The sequence below is a fragment of the Cydia splendana genome, chromosome 14, assembly GCF_910591565.1.
Source record: "Cydia splendana chromosome 14, ilCydSple1.2, whole genome shotgun sequence".
Lineage (NCBI taxonomy): Eukaryota > Metazoa > Arthropoda > Insecta > Lepidoptera > Tortricidae > Cydia > Cydia splendana.
Window position 1 is genome coordinate 2,526,968 of NC_085973.1, and position 16,221 is coordinate 2,543,188.

Below are 16,221 nucleotides of genomic sequence, written 5' to 3' on the forward strand. Positions count from 1 at the left end.
AACATGCGGGGTCTAATACAAGTTCGAAATACTTGGGTTCTATTACCTCTGTCCCTTTCACACTGTTAGTAAAAAGAAATAGACAAAAAAAGTTAAAACGAAATTTAACGGTATATTGAGGGTTTATAATAGACCCCCGAAAACTTCAGACTGCATCGTTCCAAACCACGAGTATGAATTCTTAATAATTAATTAATACAAATAAAGTTTAAGATTTGATAAAAACTGATAAAATACTATATTTTAGGTATTTTATTGTACAATTAAAATAATGAACTCAGAAAATACACAGATTATCACGCAAAATTAATTATTTTACTTTTAAGAATTTCTACCATAGTTGACAAATAGTACGTATCCGCAATTCGGACCGTATCTTACAGTTTTCTTCACAAAAAAAAAGTTGTCAATTGAAGTGTCAGTTGATGTTCGTTATTTCCATATTATTTTACTGAAATTTATTATTACGTTTTGTTTGCGGTAATTAAACTTAATTGTTTGTATATGTTAGAAAACATGAGTGCAGGTATTAAGTGATGAAGAAGGATTAAATTTTTCAAGTTGTCTAATAGGTATGCTCACACTGCTCAGGTGAAAAATTGTGTGTACTACACGAGATCAAAGTTATTTACATCTCGTGCGCTTTTGAGTCCCTTACTACGAGCTTACTACACTCAAGATTCTAAATTATTATAGAATCTTACGCTTGCACGGGACTCAAAATAAGCACTCGAAGAAATATCTAACTTTGATCTCTTGTTGTACAAATAACTATTATACTGAATCACACCCAAATTTATAGCAGAAAAAGGCGCGAAATTCAAATTTTCTAAGGAAGATTAACTCTTTGTGGCTACATATTTAGGGTTGCGTATCCGAAGGGTAAAAACGGGACCATATTACTAAGACTCCTCTGTCCGTCTGTCTGTCACCAGGCTGTATCTCATGAACCGTAATATTTCTGTTGCCGCTATAACAAAATATATTAAAAACAGAATAAAATAAACGTTTGAATGAGGCTCCTATACAACAAACGTGATTTTTATTGCTGTTTTTTTCGTAATGGTACGGAACCCTTCGTGCGCTAGACCGACTCGCAAATGGCCGGTTTTTTAAAATTGCCGCCTTTTTCTACTGACAAAGAGACTGTGCCATAGTATTTAAATTTGTATTAGCGAAATTAAAATTATCCCTTTATATTGTCTCATTTAATTCTATAATTCTCGCGTTTTGTTAAAGTGTTTGCAAAATTCTATAATAATATGGAATGCAAAATTGTATTATAGTTCCTTTTTTTTAAATGAAGAAAGATACCTACCTCTTCAGAGATGCCTAAGAAATAATTAAATATCCCAAAAGTAGGTAATAGTAGGTAGTAGGTACCCACCTGGAATCGCCAGTGTGGACGGATTCCGTGGCAGGAGTAGCATTTCTGCGACAAAAAATGTTTTATTAATTCTAGAATAGTCTAATAATGTGCCACGAAATCATCATCATCATCAGCTCAGCCATAAGACGTCCACTGCTGAACATAGGCCTCCCCCTTGGACCTCCATACGTACCGGTTGGAAGCGACCAGCATCCAGCGTCTTCCGGCGGCCTTAACAAGGTCGTCTGTCCATCTTGTGGGTGGACGTCCTACGCTGCGCTTGCTAGTCCGTGGTCTCCACTCGAGCACTTTTCGACCCCATCGGCCATCTTCTCTGCGTGCAATGTGGCCTGCCCATTGCCACTTCAGCTTGCTAATCCGGTGGGCTATGTCGGTGACTTTAGTTCGTCTACGGATCTCCTCATTTCTGGGCTATAACCGCGAAAATCGAAGTTCGCAAATTGCGGGCATTTTTCTGTCACTCTAATTACGCCTTCATTGGAGTAAAAGAGAAAGATCCCCGCAATTTGCGAATTTCGGTTTTCGCGGTAGCCCCTCTGATTCGATCACGTAGAGAGACTCCGAGCATAGCCCTCTCCATAGCTCGCTGAGCGACTTTGAGTTTTGAGATGAGGCCGATAGTGAAAGACCACGTTTCGGAGCCGTAAGTCATCACTGGTAACACACATTGATTAAAGACTTTCGTCTTGAGGCACTGAGGTAGGTATGTCGGACGAAAAGACATTACGTGGTGTATTAATGTTACATTTTTTGAAAATGAAGTAAGATACCTTTTCAGCGATGCCTGATATTACTAAATATCCCAAAAGTAGGTACCTATTAAGAATCTCTCGCGTCGAATGATGGTCCCTATCAGTTTATTTTTAGGGTTCCATACTCAAAGGGTAAAAACGGGACCCTATTACTAAGACTCCACTGTCCGTCTGTATGTCTGTCACCACTGTCACCAGGCTGTATCTGTGTCACCGTGATAGCTGTTGAAATTTTCACAGATGATGGTATTTCTGTTGCCGCTATAACAACAAATACTAAAAAAAGTACGGAACCCTCGGTGGGCCAGTCCGACTCGCACTTGTCCGTGTTTTTTTTAAATGAAGCCTAACCAAAAGAGCTTAGTAACTGTCATAGGGACCATCATTCGACTCGAGAGGTACTAGTAGGTAGGTATTAAATTAAATAAACAAACCCTGAATTTCTGCTGGAAAATATATTTCCCATCCTGAGGGCCAAGGTACACTGAGAAACAAACGAGTTTAATTAATATTTATTCCTCCGTTAGAAAAAGAAATCGAATAAAAAAATTATTTCAAGAAACATTACAATAGGTACAATAGAACAATAGGTACAACGATCTCCACACTAGGCTCAGCCTGTAGCGTGGGAATCTAGATTCTAAATCTTAGGGCCTACCGCGAACACCAAAGTTCGCAAATTGCGGGCATCTCTCACTCTGTCACTCTAGCTGCGTCTTAATTGGAGTAAAAGAGAAAAATGTCCGCAATTTGCGAACTTCGGTTTTCGTGGTACTTGCCATACAGTCGTCAAGAGCCTCGCGCCGAGTCTCGAAATAAAACCGACCTAATCGGAGAAGAGCGGTTCGAGACGAGTAAAACGAGTAATGAGCAGTGTGTACACTCTCATTCTCGCCCTGTCTCGGGGTCCCTCGACGAGTATGTACAGCTGGCATAAACGTATAGCAAACGAGAATATTGCGGTCCACAAAACGTTTTAAAAATAAAATATCAAGCGGGCTGTACAGTGTACACACGCGTTGAGAGACCCCGAGACATGCCGAGAACGAGTGTGTACATACTGTTCTCTTCTCGCCTCGCCGTTACTCGTCTCGTCTTGCCCTTCTGCGATTGAATCGGAGCGGTGTGGAGACTCTCGGCTAGAGGCTTTCGACGAGTGTGTAAAGCCGACATAAAATTTTAGTTTTGAAACATTGGTGGCTACTTACACATGTATCCTTTGGCGCTTGCGAAGGTATACTTTATCATTTTTTCCGATACATACTTATATTATTTTAATCACTTTATTTACATGTTTATTTCGGTAACTTTTTCGTTTTTTACTTCAATTTTGCCATATTTGGTCGATTCCAAACTTTGATATTGTTGGTTTTTGTAAAAATTGATGTTATTGATATATCATTTTCTTCTCACTGTCAAGTAGATTGTCACAGCGTTTAGATTGTGCTTTTGCTCTTGCTCCGAGAAAAATTGCATACCGAATTCTATAGTTGGTCAAACAAATCTTGTCAGTAGCAATGTACCTACGTACCTACAGCAAAGTCAAGTAGGCTAACACTCAAAGAGCAGTAATGAGCTAAGAAAAGCAGCAATGTACATAGAGCCAAATTATTATTATTATATTTTGTTTATTTATTTATTTAGAAACAAACAGTCTCGTATTGCTACATTGGATACAATTGCATATAGTAATAATATGTAATTATAATTAGTGTAATTATCGACAGGTTAGATCATTTTCCCAAAATCATAATTTCCCTGTAGCATAATTTCTATTCGCATTTTTTCCTATTCTTAATTTTCACCAGACTCATTAATTCCTAACATGATTTTTCCATTCGCATATTTTCCCATTAGACAATTTAGCCACTCACAAATATTTCTTACGGCGTTTATTCTATAATCAAAAAATCGATTACCCCACCCCACTTTCTTTTCAAAAAAACATTTAGTTCACAACTTAGCTAGACGGAGCCCCGCGGCTCCTATTTCTGGGCGGTTTGCCCTTCGGGCATCTGAAGCTACCTAACGAACCTAACCTATTAATTTAGTGACTTAGTGTGACGTCCATGAAAACATTACACTTTGGGAAAAAAGTGTAGGTAGGTTGGGTTCGTTAGGTAGCTTCAGATGCCCGAAGGGCAAACCGCCCAGAAATAGGAGCTAGTCTAGCTAAGTTGTACGCTAAATGTTTTTTGAAAAGAAACAGTGCGGTGGTAATATTATCGCCTAAGAAATAAAAAGAATGCGAATAAAACGACTTGGAAAGTATTAATTATGAGAAAAATTTAACCTAGGAATTAATGCGAGTGGTGTAAATTAAGAATAAGAAAAAATGCAAATAGAAATTATGCTACAGGTAAATTATGATTTTAGGAAAAAATGCGAATAGAAATTATGCTACAGGTAAATTATGATTTTGGGAAAATGATCTAACCAGTCTAATTATCATTTTAACCTCAAATTGTACAAATAATAACGATCAACGAGCATGATTGTATATTGTAGGCACCTTTACTTTGCTTAAGGTGGTTCGATATTCATACAAAATTCAACCGCATAAATTGTTCCGCATTTATCTACTTTCGAATATTGGTTTGCGCTAAATTAATAGAAAAACTTTATTTCATACAGAAATCATGCATACATCATCGTTATCTTGACACTCACTGTACTTGAATTGAAAATAAAAAAATAAAAATAAATGATTTAATTTAATTTTACAATTACTACTTTTAGTAAACCGGCCAGCGAAAGAAAAGTCTTCTAGAAATCGATTTTCGCTCATGTCGTCTCGGATATGGATGAATATGGTATCGACGCATTCAGTGTAATGCCCTGAACACAAATATATGAGATGACAAGCGCGAAAGTGGTGGGAGTAGTTGCTGTGACGTCATAAAGTCGGCAGTACAAACTTTTTTATTTTTCTTTTAATCATACCATGTGGGGTACCCAATAAAAGGGCTTTGTGAGTAGATCACGAATATATAAAATACTGTTTAACATTTTCAATACTTGGTCCATCAAATTATTAGAAAACGTTTAAAAATTGTACAATCCACAGTTAACTTTCAAGTACAGTCACCTGCAATAATATGTTACACAACAAAGGCCGCAAAAATATCTGACACGATCTTATTTGTAGAGTCATAGGAGCGTGGAGCGTGTCACATATTTTTGCGGCCTTCGAAGAGTAACATATTATTGCAGGTGACTGTACTCTAAATTGAAAATGGCTGAATGGATTAGTCCACAATACATTACAAGTGACTGTGAATATTCTCTATATCATAGAACATACAACATACATACAACATAGAACATACAGTCAGCAGCAGAAGTTGCTACGCGGGCGAGGTGTTCAAAATGATCATGACACGACTTTATTGGTAAGAGAATACGAGCGTGTCAAGGTGATTTTGAACACCTGGCCCGCTTAGCAACTTCTGCTGCTGACTGTACATACATACCCACATACATACCGGTCAAAATCATAACCCTCTTTTTGCGTTGCCGTAGTCGGGTAAAAAAAATAATGGCAATTTTTCAATTTATCAATTCTACTTATAGATATACACAACACATCGAGGAAGCAAGTAATTATAATCCAAAACTAGGCGTCGGCGTCAGTAAATATTCGAAATTGGAATGTTCTACATCGCGCTATCGAAATTTTTCCTGTCGCGTATATATACCTCCGACCGAGTGCCGCAGGCACATGAACATTATTAGTCACACTCCTTACATACAGCCCCCTTCACACTTAAAGGTCGGGAGAAACTCGACATTCAACGCGCTTCGCGCGCTCTTACATACAGGGCGCCTGCGGCGCCCTCTGCACGTAAAGGTCGGGCGAAGCCCGAGATTCAGCGCGCAAATTGCGCGCTCTTACATACAGGGCGCCTGCGGCGCCCTTCGCACTTAAAGGTCGGGCGAGACCCGACATTCAGCGCGCTTCGCACGCTCTTACATACAGGGCGCTTGCGGCGCCCTTCACACTTAAAGGCCGGGCGGAGCCCGTCATTCAGCGCGCTATTACATACAGGGCGCTTGCGGCGCCCTTCACACTTAAAAGCCGGGCGGAGCCCGACGTTCAGCGCGCTTCGCGCGCTCTTACATACAGGGCGCCTGCGGCACCCTTCACACTTAAAGGTCGGGCGCAGCCCGACATACAGCGCGCTTCGCACGCTCTTACATACAGGGCGCCTGCGGCGCCCTTCACACTTAAAGGCCGGGCGGAGCCCGTCATTCAGCGCGCTCTTACATACAGGGCGCTTGCGGCGCCCTTCACACTTAAAAGCCGGGCGGAGCCCGACGTTCAGCGCGCTTCGCGCGCTCTTACATACAGGGCGCCTGCGGCACCCTTCACACTTAAAGGTCGGGCGGAACCCGTCATTCAGCGCGCTCTTACATACAGGGCGCTTGCGGCGCCCTTCACACTTAATGGCCGGGCGGAGCCCGTCATTCAGCGCGCTATTACATACAGGGCGCTTGAGGCGCCCTTCACACTTAAAAGCCGGGCGGAGCCCGACGTTCAGCGCGCTTCGCGCGCTCTTACATACAGGGCGCCTGCGGCACCCTTCACACTTAAAGGCCGGGCGGAGCCCGTCATTCAGCGCGCTCTTACATACAGGGCGCTTGAGGCGCCCTTCACACTTAAAAGCCGGGCGGAGCCCGACGTTCAGCGCGCTTCGCGCGCTCTTACATACAGGGCGCCTGCGGCACCCTTCACACTTAAAGGTCGGGCGGAACCCGTCATTCAGCGCGCTCTTACATACAGGGCGCTTGCGGCGCCCTTCACACTTAATGGCCGGGCGGAGCCCGTCATTCAGCGCGCTCTTACATACAGGGCGCTTGCGGCTCCCTTCACACATAAAGGCCGGGCGGAGCCCGACGTTCAGCCGCGCGCTCTTACATACAGGGCGCCTGCGGCGCCCTTCACATTTAAAGATCGGGCGGAGCCCGACGTTCAGCGCTCTTCGAGCGCTCTTACATACAGGGCGCCTGCGGCGCCCTTCGCACTTAAAGGTCGGGCGAGACCCAACATTCAGCGCGCTTCGCACGCTCTTACATACAGGGCGCCTGCGGCGCCCTTCACACTTAAAGGCCGGGCGGAGCCCGACGTTCAGCGCTCTTCGCGCGCTCTACATACAGGGCGCCTGCGGCGCCCTTCGCACTTAAAGGTCGGGCGAGACCCGACATTCAGCGCGCTTCGCACGCTCTTACATACAGGGCGCTTGCGGCGCCCTTCACACTTAAAGGCCGGGCGGAGCCCGTCATTCAGCGCGCTATTACATACAGGGCGCTTGCGGCGCCCTTCACACTTAAAAGCCGGGCGGAGCCCGACGTTCAGCGCGCTTCGCGCGCTCTTACATACAGGGCGCCTGCGGCACCCTTCACACTTAAAGGTCGGGCGCAGCCCGACATACAGCGCGCTTCGCACGCTCTTACATACAGGGCGCCTGCGGCGCCCTTCACACTTAAAGGCCGGGCGGAGCCCGTCATTCAGCGCGCTCTTACATACAGGGCGCTTGCGGCGCCCTTCACACTTAAAAGCCGGGCGGAGCCCGACGTTCAGCGCGCTTCGCGCGCTCTTACATACAGGGCGCCTGCGGCACCCTTCACACTTAAAGGTCGGGCGGAACCCGTCATTCAGCGCGCTCTTACATACAGGGCGCTTGCGGCGCCCTTCACACTTAATGGCCGGGCGGAGCCCGTCATTCAGCGCGCTATTACATACAGGGCGCTTGCGGCGCCCTTCACACTTAAAAGCCGGGCGGAGCCCAACGTTCAGCGCGCTTCGCGCGCTCTTACATACAGGGCGCCTGCGGCACCCTTCACACTTAAAGGCCGGGCGGAGCCCGTCATTCAGCGCGCTCTTACATACAGGGCGCTTGAGGCGCCCTTCACACTTAAAAGCCGGGCGGAGCCCGACGTTCAGCGCGCTTCGCGCGCTCTTACATACAGGGCGCCTGCGGCACCCTTCACACTTAAAGGTCGGGCGGAACCCGTCATTCAGCGCGCTCTTACATACAGGGCGCTTGCGGCGCCCTTCACACTTAATGGCCGGGCGGAGCCCGTCATTCAGCGCGCTCTTACATACAGGGCGCTTGCGGCGCCCTTCACACTTAAAGGCCGGGCGGAGCCCGACATTCAGCGCGCTTCGCGCGCTCTTACATACAGGGCGCCTGCGGTACCCTTATTATAGCCCACGCAGTGCAAGTGTTATTTATACGTCATTTAAAAGAAAATAGCCAAATAATTTCGAAATAAAAAAATACCCCTATACCCTTCGAGCAACACGGAAGGGAGGCGGCATTCGCACTATATTTCCCCTCTGCCGAGGTACAAGATTAGCGCGTCAATCTAATCTAGCGCGGGTAATAAAACTAGTTGCACTTGGATTTTTCACTAGACCGAGTCCAGACGCGCGCGTGAACACTGCTGCACAAAAATGCCTGTTTGCTCGGTTTTTTGTTATAAAAAGAGGTCGGGGACATCAAATTTACAAAAAGAAAGTGTTACATTTCACATGTAATATTTTTTTTTACATATCATACGTTTAATTACATTCAAACACAATTATTATATTTTAGTCTCATGTAATTGTTGGATTTATCGATTTTGCTCGCTCAGTACAAATTGCGGATCGGTCGAGCGACAAATCCGACTTCTCATCTCTCAGAATACAATAACATACTTCAACGAAAATGTGTTAGTGTGCGTGTTGTGACACTTGTCACTCGTCCGTACACAAAAAGAGATCGAGGTTTGCAAGATTTGTCTTTGACGTGTGTCATTTTCTATGTATTTGTGTCGTCATTACATATTGGATTTTGTATCTAAGTGTGTGAGAAGTGCGACTGTGTGCACCTTTCCCCCCGCGAAAAATGGCAGAAAGATTTGTACGGTGAGATATCGCTTGGGCCCCTCCCTTCCGATGTGTCGGAAGCCGGTGTTGCTCGAAGCCTATACCCTATCACTAGGAATAAAATTATACAAAGTCAGATATATTTTTTTATTGATTTTCGCTTATACATATACATGTAATTATTTTGCTTCCATCTTAAAAGTAGGTACCTATAAGAAAAAAATTGAGCATATGACAATTGTGAAATAATAAATAAATATAAAGTTAATTCTGGACCCTGAATTATGTAGTTCGATATTTTTTAAATATAATGAAATCCTATTGCACTATACATATAAGTATTATAGGTATAGAGCCTGTCCATACATAATTATTTCTTTACTTAATCGCGTAAAACATATTAAGCAGTACATTTCATCATGTACTGATTGTGACGAAACGAGACTGGAATGGTTTATTAGAGCCAGCACAACCACTTTTTCATGCCACGAATATATATTACCTAAGAAATAAACAACTTCATGAATTGATTTTGTGAAAAAAGTCGGCGGAATATAAAAATGTAAAACGGATTATATCGCGTATAATGAATTTAAAATACATCCCGATTTTTCGAGCCCTTTACCACTTTTGGCCTCTTTGCGTTTTTCCCCAACTAATCATCAGGACATGAGGACAATTGAGCGTCATGGAGGCTTGAAGTCAGAACTTTTTGCGCTTTAAAGGGTTATAGTATGAACTATGTGTGAGAAAGAGAAGACTTCACCTGTGGCTATATAGACAGTTGTGCTAGCTTATAGCTGTAACAGACGGGCGTACCAGACCGTCTTGGTCAGGTACGAAGCCTGTTCGACCGAGTGGAAGGTCCGCCATAGGGTAGGTACGTCTGTTAAAGAAGCAGCTACAAGTAAGAGGGAGAAAGAAATATGCTAACCGAACCAAGTTCGTCCGGTATTGCGCGTTTGTTACAGCTTTTAAATGTTTATGAGTTCTTCTTATACGCCACAGCGCCCACAGCTATAGCGCCGATTATGAGTGCTGCGAGAGCGTACCACTTCCTATTGCTGAAAGCAAAAGCAGTCAATTAGTACACACGAATACTAATTCTAAATGGATACTTTTGGGAATACATTCGGGTAATTCCGAATCACGTACAGTCGACGTCAAAGATATGTTTACGTTTTTCGCCTTATTACAAAGAAGTAAGGTGCAAAAGTGTAAACATATCTTTGAAGTCGACTGTACCTGCACCAAATAAGACGCGGCTCATGTCCATAATTTCATACTAAAGGCCACATGCACCAACCATGGGTTAGCCACTAGCTCCGAGTTAACCGTTAACCCAGTGCTAAATTGTACTGGCACCTTCTAATTTAATCAAGGCCAATTTTTCTCGTCAATGTTTAATTTTTATAGAAAACATATCATCGAAAACTTGACCGACCGACTGACTTATGCAGACATTGCAATAGTCAATAGTGCTCCCGAAACCATCCAACATATAACAGGTGCACGTGAAGCAATAGTTCAAAGGTGCATGTTTATTTTGGATGGCATTCTTACACTTAAGTATATTTTGTAATAATATTGAATGCTGTCTGTTTAGTGGGCCTTTTAAATAAAAAATAATAATACCTGAATATACAACGTGCTTAATTGTAAATGTACGAACATTGATATTACACGGTAGCTGAGCTAGTCAGTTGACGTCGAGCCAACCCACACTAGCGTGTTCTGAGCGTCGGCGTATAGTCAACTCTAATATGGCTGCTGCTCGACGCAACATTGGCGCAACTGCGCAGCGATGCCATTTTCCATAGCGCTGACTAGACGCCGACGTTCAAACCACGCTAGTGTAAGGTAAACTTTAAAAATGTTTGCTGCTGCTCGAGGCAACAAACTGCATTCCCATAGCGCTACCTCATTGACGTATAATATCTCAGGGCCTTACAAGCACTATAATGGTAAAAGTTCAGCGGTATCATTCACGAATTCGAGCCAATCGTGCAGTGACTAGTCGACCAATCTCGCGCGTGATGCGAACTCATCAACCAATCGCGTTGTAGCGGTGTCACACCGCTGTACTGGCCCCATTCATGTCCCATTCTTATAGCCCGTAAAGCCAGTCCTTAAACATATAACGTCAATGCGCTGACTAGACGCGCCGACGCTAGAATAGTGTGAGGGTGTCAAAGAGCTAATTAGAGGTATAGATATATCAAAGAACCTGGCTGCAGGCGGCGGTGGCGCCGGTAAATGCGGTGGTATTTCATCTGCAGGCGATTTGGGTTCACATCGGTGGGGGGTCACTTGGGGGGGTTGCTTAGGTGGGGGAGGCCTGTAAGTAATAAATAAACACAATAAATATGGCATATTTAATAATAATAAATAATAAGGGGGTTTTGCCTGTGCAATTGCGGACGAAGTGATGATGACGAACAACTATCGGAAATATATCCTGAAGGACGGTACGGTCGACATTTGTCGGGCATGCCGCCGTCCCGGAGAGTCACTCAGGCATATCATTTCCGGTTGTTCTCATCTTGCTAACGGCGAGTACTTGCACAGACATAATCTCGTAGCCAGGATTATTCACCAGCAACTTGTTCTTCTGTATGGCCTTGTGGACCGCGAAGTACCGTACTACAAGTACTTACCTGCGCCTGTTCTCGAGAATGGTCGTGCCACGCTCTATTGGGATCGATCTATCATCACTGACAGGACTATTGTCGCCAATAAGCCTGACATCGTGCTGATAGACCGATTGCAGCGCCGGGCCGTGCTCGCCGACGTCACCATCCCCCATGATGAGAATCTCGTGAAGGCCGAGAAGGACAAGTCCAGTAAGTACCTAGACTTGGCTCACGAGATAACCGCCATGTGGGATGTTGATTCGACGATCATTGTCCCGATAGTCGTTTCAGTGAACGGTCTAATAGCGAAGAGTCTCGACCAACACCTAGAGAGACTCTCGCTGGGTGGTTGGATCAAGGGTCAGATGCAGAAGGCGGTAATTTTAGACACGGCGCGTATAGTACGTCGGTTCCTCACTCTGCGGCCCTGACCACCGGCAGCTTGGGCCAAGCCCCGCTGCCGGCGGCAATCTAGGTTAGGTTTTTTATAATGTGTTTATATGTATTTTATATTGTTTTGTAAATGTTTTTATATTTTACTTTTATATTCATATTATAAATAACCTAACTTAAGAGGAGAAATAAATAAGGAGAAATAAATAATAATAAAAATCTTTATTTATCAGCTCACAAAGGATTTGTAACAATTTCACAGTATGATAACAAAATTTAAATTCGAGATGACGTTGTGATCCTTTGTGAGGGACTGGAGTCTGAACTAGGTATAAACCTGTATTACAGTTCACCAGGCTCTCATCCCGGAGAAAACATTAAGTATACCTATATTATTATATAATTTATATAGGTTTTGGTACTAAATCTACAAGTGTACAACAGAACTGATAATAAAAATAAAACTAAAAATATCGGAAAAATACATAGTATGATAAACAAAGAGTTAACACTCACAATGTCTATTAGTGTTACACAGGAGTTGAAAGTGTGATTAATTTGTAAATGTGCTCGTGTGTGTGTGTGTGTTTGTGTGTGTGTGTGTAAGTTGCTCGAATGATATTTTAATAATGAGAGGCTAGGCAATCCTCAATCTCGTTATAAGTTAGCGTTTGTAGCCAATCAGTGACTTTCTGCTTACACTCTCTTACGCCAAGCGCGCACCACGATTTTAATTTTTGCGACACGATTTTAAAATCGCGCTGTAATTTATCGCAGAAAATTCACTGCGCGCACTGCGATGAAAAGTCGCCGATTTGTTCATTCTCGACATGGATTACGTACCAGTCGCCTGTCTTGCCTTATTGATCCTTCGGAGAAATAGGAAGAATACAAAAAGAAATTATCAATATTGGACTCATCCTTTTACCGCTGAAAGATGTATCAAAGGTTTTTTTTATCTAAAATACAATGAACTTCGCCTATATCCCAAAAAATTCTTTGGCTATTATAGAATGAGGATTCAAACATTTGACAAATTACTGAAAATCATTGGACCTCATATTGAATATAAAAATACAAGATATCGGAATGCAATTTCAACTGAAGAAAGGTTGTCAGTCACCCTGAGGTAAGTAAAACAAAATCTCATAATAGTTATTTATTTGTAATGTAATAATGTAAGTATTTATTTATTAAACCGAAGCCAATGTGACATCGTAATAATCCTCAGAATCCTGTGAACTCACGGATTCAGGAGAATTCAATTCATTCACAAAACGTTCTAAATAGTCATGGCAATTGTCCTGAATGCCGATGCCGGGTTGTTTTTTTATGATTTTATTTCTATGAATTACAATATTTCGTGGAGTAACAAAATTAGAAGCAGATGTTCCCGGCTCAGAATTAATGTATGTGGCACTGGTATTCGGGTACAAAGGTGAAGCAAACATGTGACCGGGATGCATATTAGGCTGCGATACAGTTTGCACAACAACTGGCTGAGGCTGGGAAACAGAAACATATCTTTTGGCTCTGTTCATTGCGTTTAAAATTTCCATTTTTGCATACATTTTCTGATCCTCACCTAATTTTCTTAGCATTGGTATCAACATTTCAGCGAAACTAACGTCCTCGTCAAAGTTTTTATCCTTTTTTTCACGTAATATATTCAATAGTTCTTCGTCAATATCTGTGTTTCCTTTTTTTACTTCAGCGCCTGTCTGTTTCTTACGTAGATGTCTAGAACGTCTAGTGTCTTGCTTTGGTTGGGTATTTTCCTCATCCGACTGAATGTCAGATTTCGCGCATTCTTCCATAGGTTTGACGTTACTACTAGTATCCCTAGGAGTATTAATAGCTATCAAGAACGAAAGTTGATCGAAGTAAATGTACTTGCGTTTCTTCTTCCCCGATTCACCAGACACACTTTTCTTTTGCGAAGCTAATTCTCTTGAGAAACTGTCTTTTAAGTTCTTCCACTTTTTTTGTAAGTCAGCACCTGAAAAGTAAACATTTTTTATTAATAGTCAAAACGTTTTATTTAACTTAGTTTTATTTTTCAGGTATCTCGCATCGGGGAACAGTTTCTACTCGCTGTATTACGAATATTTATTGGGAGCTACCACAATTCGAGAAATAGTTGAAGATACTTGTGAAAAGTTATGGTCATGTTTGCATCTACTTTATATGCCCGAACCAAATGAAAACGATTGGTTAAATATTGCTGAGGGTTTTTTTAACAGAACAAACTTTCCAAATTGCTTAGGAGCAGTGGATGGAAAGCATATAAGACAAGAGAAGCCAAATGGAGCAGGTTCAGAGTTTTATAATTATAAACAGTATAATTCTATAGTTTTGATGGCTGTAGTGGATTCGAATTATTCATTTACTATGATAGACGTCGGTGCATATGGCAGCGGTAGCGATTCTACCATTTTTAAGCAAACTAATTTTGCAAAGAAATTAGAAAATAATAGGTTAAATGTACCACAATCAAGACGTTTACCGAATGATACAAATGGCCCGGAAATGCCGTTTGTTTTAGTGGGAGACGAAGCATTTGCACTCTCCAAGCATGTGATGCGACCATACCCCAGACGAAATTTATCAGTTAAACAGAGAGTATTTAATTACAGACTGTCAAGGGCCAGAAGAATGGTTAAATGCGCCTTTGGAATTTTAGCAAATAAATGGCGTATCTTGCATCGGTCTTTAGACGTGAAAATTGAATTTTGTGACAAAATAGTAAAAGCATGTTGTATCCTACACAATTTCGTACGGACATATGATGGAATAAGATTCGAAGACCAATTGTATACTTGTAATCTAAAAAACATGAATCCTACGCCTGCACGACCGAAAAACAACTGTATTGAAAAACGAGATTATTTTGGAAACTACTTCACTTCTTGTATTGGATCTATTCCTTGGCAATACGATAAAATTTAATTGTAACTAAACTTATGTCCTATGTATCACAATAAAACCTTGTTGACATCTTACCGGTCTTTTTCTTTTTATCCTCGGTTAATTCCTCCCACTTCGGTATAACGTTTTGACAAACCTCCTCCCACAAACGTGTCTTCAGTATGCGATCGCTGTATGATTTCGAGGATTTATCCCACAAAGGTGATCTCCCTTCGATTTCCATAATTAAATGGTCAATATCTAGCGTTTCATCTTGGAACTCCATTGGAGAATCAGGTTCCGACATGTTAACGCTTGAAGAGCGAAATGCCGACTGAGCGCCGCCGCGGGGTCCCGGCTGCGATTTTATTATCGCAGTGCGCGCGGGGCCATACACCTTCGTATGCTGCAATTCACTTTTGCGACAATCGCGTCGCGCGCTGTCGCGGAAAAATGTAACAAATCACGATTTTAAAATCGCTGCGATTTTTTTGCCGCATATGCGCGCACCGCCATATAAACCCATACGTTACATTTCTGCGGCTAAATTATCGCGCGACAAAAAATCGTGGTGCGCGCTTGGCCTTAGTGTGAGAGCATATATATCGGTAAGGTCGTTAACCTTATTGTACAATTTAGAACTAAGGTAATCAACATGTCGTCCTGAAACTGCCAAGCGAAATTTCTGTATACCACAGACACGAACTCGACGTTTATTTTTCGTGAGATTTTTATCAAAGGTTATGGTCTTATGTTTTTTTAAAATGACTTGGCGGAAAAATAGACTTCGTACCGACAGCACTTTACTCTCCCTATAAAGATCAATGGTGGGATACCTGAAGGGTTTCTTGAAAATTACCTTTAAGACTGCACGTTGCGCTCTTTCTAAGCGCAAGAGTAAGGTTTTCGCAGCACCACCCCATACACTAATGCAATAGGTTAGCAGTGATTGTGCCAAGGCAAAGTACACCATTTTTAATGTCATTTGGTCGACTACTGAGCGAAGGTTTTTAAAAATATAGATTAATTTCCTAATTTTCTTACTTAGTGTATCAATATGTAATTCCCACCGGAGGTTGCTATCAACTATTACACCCAGGTATTTAATGCTGTAAGTACGCGATAGTGAGGAACAAGTACACTCAGCTAATTGCCTTGGACATCTGTGAGCAATAATTTTCGAGAACTCCGCACTCGGTTGCGAAACAGATGTTGGCGAAAAGGTTATAAACTTAGATTTATCTACATTTAGTGTAAGAAGATTAGATGACA

The 16,221-nt window shown here is 42.4% G+C and overlaps 2 protein-coding genes across 2 annotated transcripts; one reads left to right on the forward strand and one right to left on the reverse strand.

Moving 5' to 3' along the window:
• The first annotated feature begins 5,511 nt into the window (after window positions 1-5,511).
• LOC134796977 (uncharacterized) lies at window positions 5,512-8,353 on the forward strand. The gene is made up of 3 exons (XM_063769170.1): window positions 5,512-5,534; window positions 6,044-7,333; window positions 7,378-8,353. Exons 1-3 carry the CDS (start codon window positions 5,512-5,514, stop codon window positions 8,351-8,353), a joined length of 2,289 nt encoding a protein of 762 aa, XP_063625240.1.
• A 1,645-nt stretch (window positions 8,354-9,998) lies between these two features.
• On the reverse strand, window positions 9,999-15,256 carry LOC134796978 (uncharacterized). The gene is made up of 3 exons (XM_063769171.1): window positions 15,046-15,256; window positions 13,612-14,041; window positions 9,999-10,080 (listed from the first exon to the last, which is right to left on the reverse strand). The coding sequence occupies exons 1-3, from the start codon at window positions 15,254-15,256 to the stop codon at window positions 9,999-10,001; spliced, it is 723 nt and encodes a 240-aa protein (XP_063625241.1).
• Window positions 15,257-16,221: the final 965 nt, after the last annotated feature.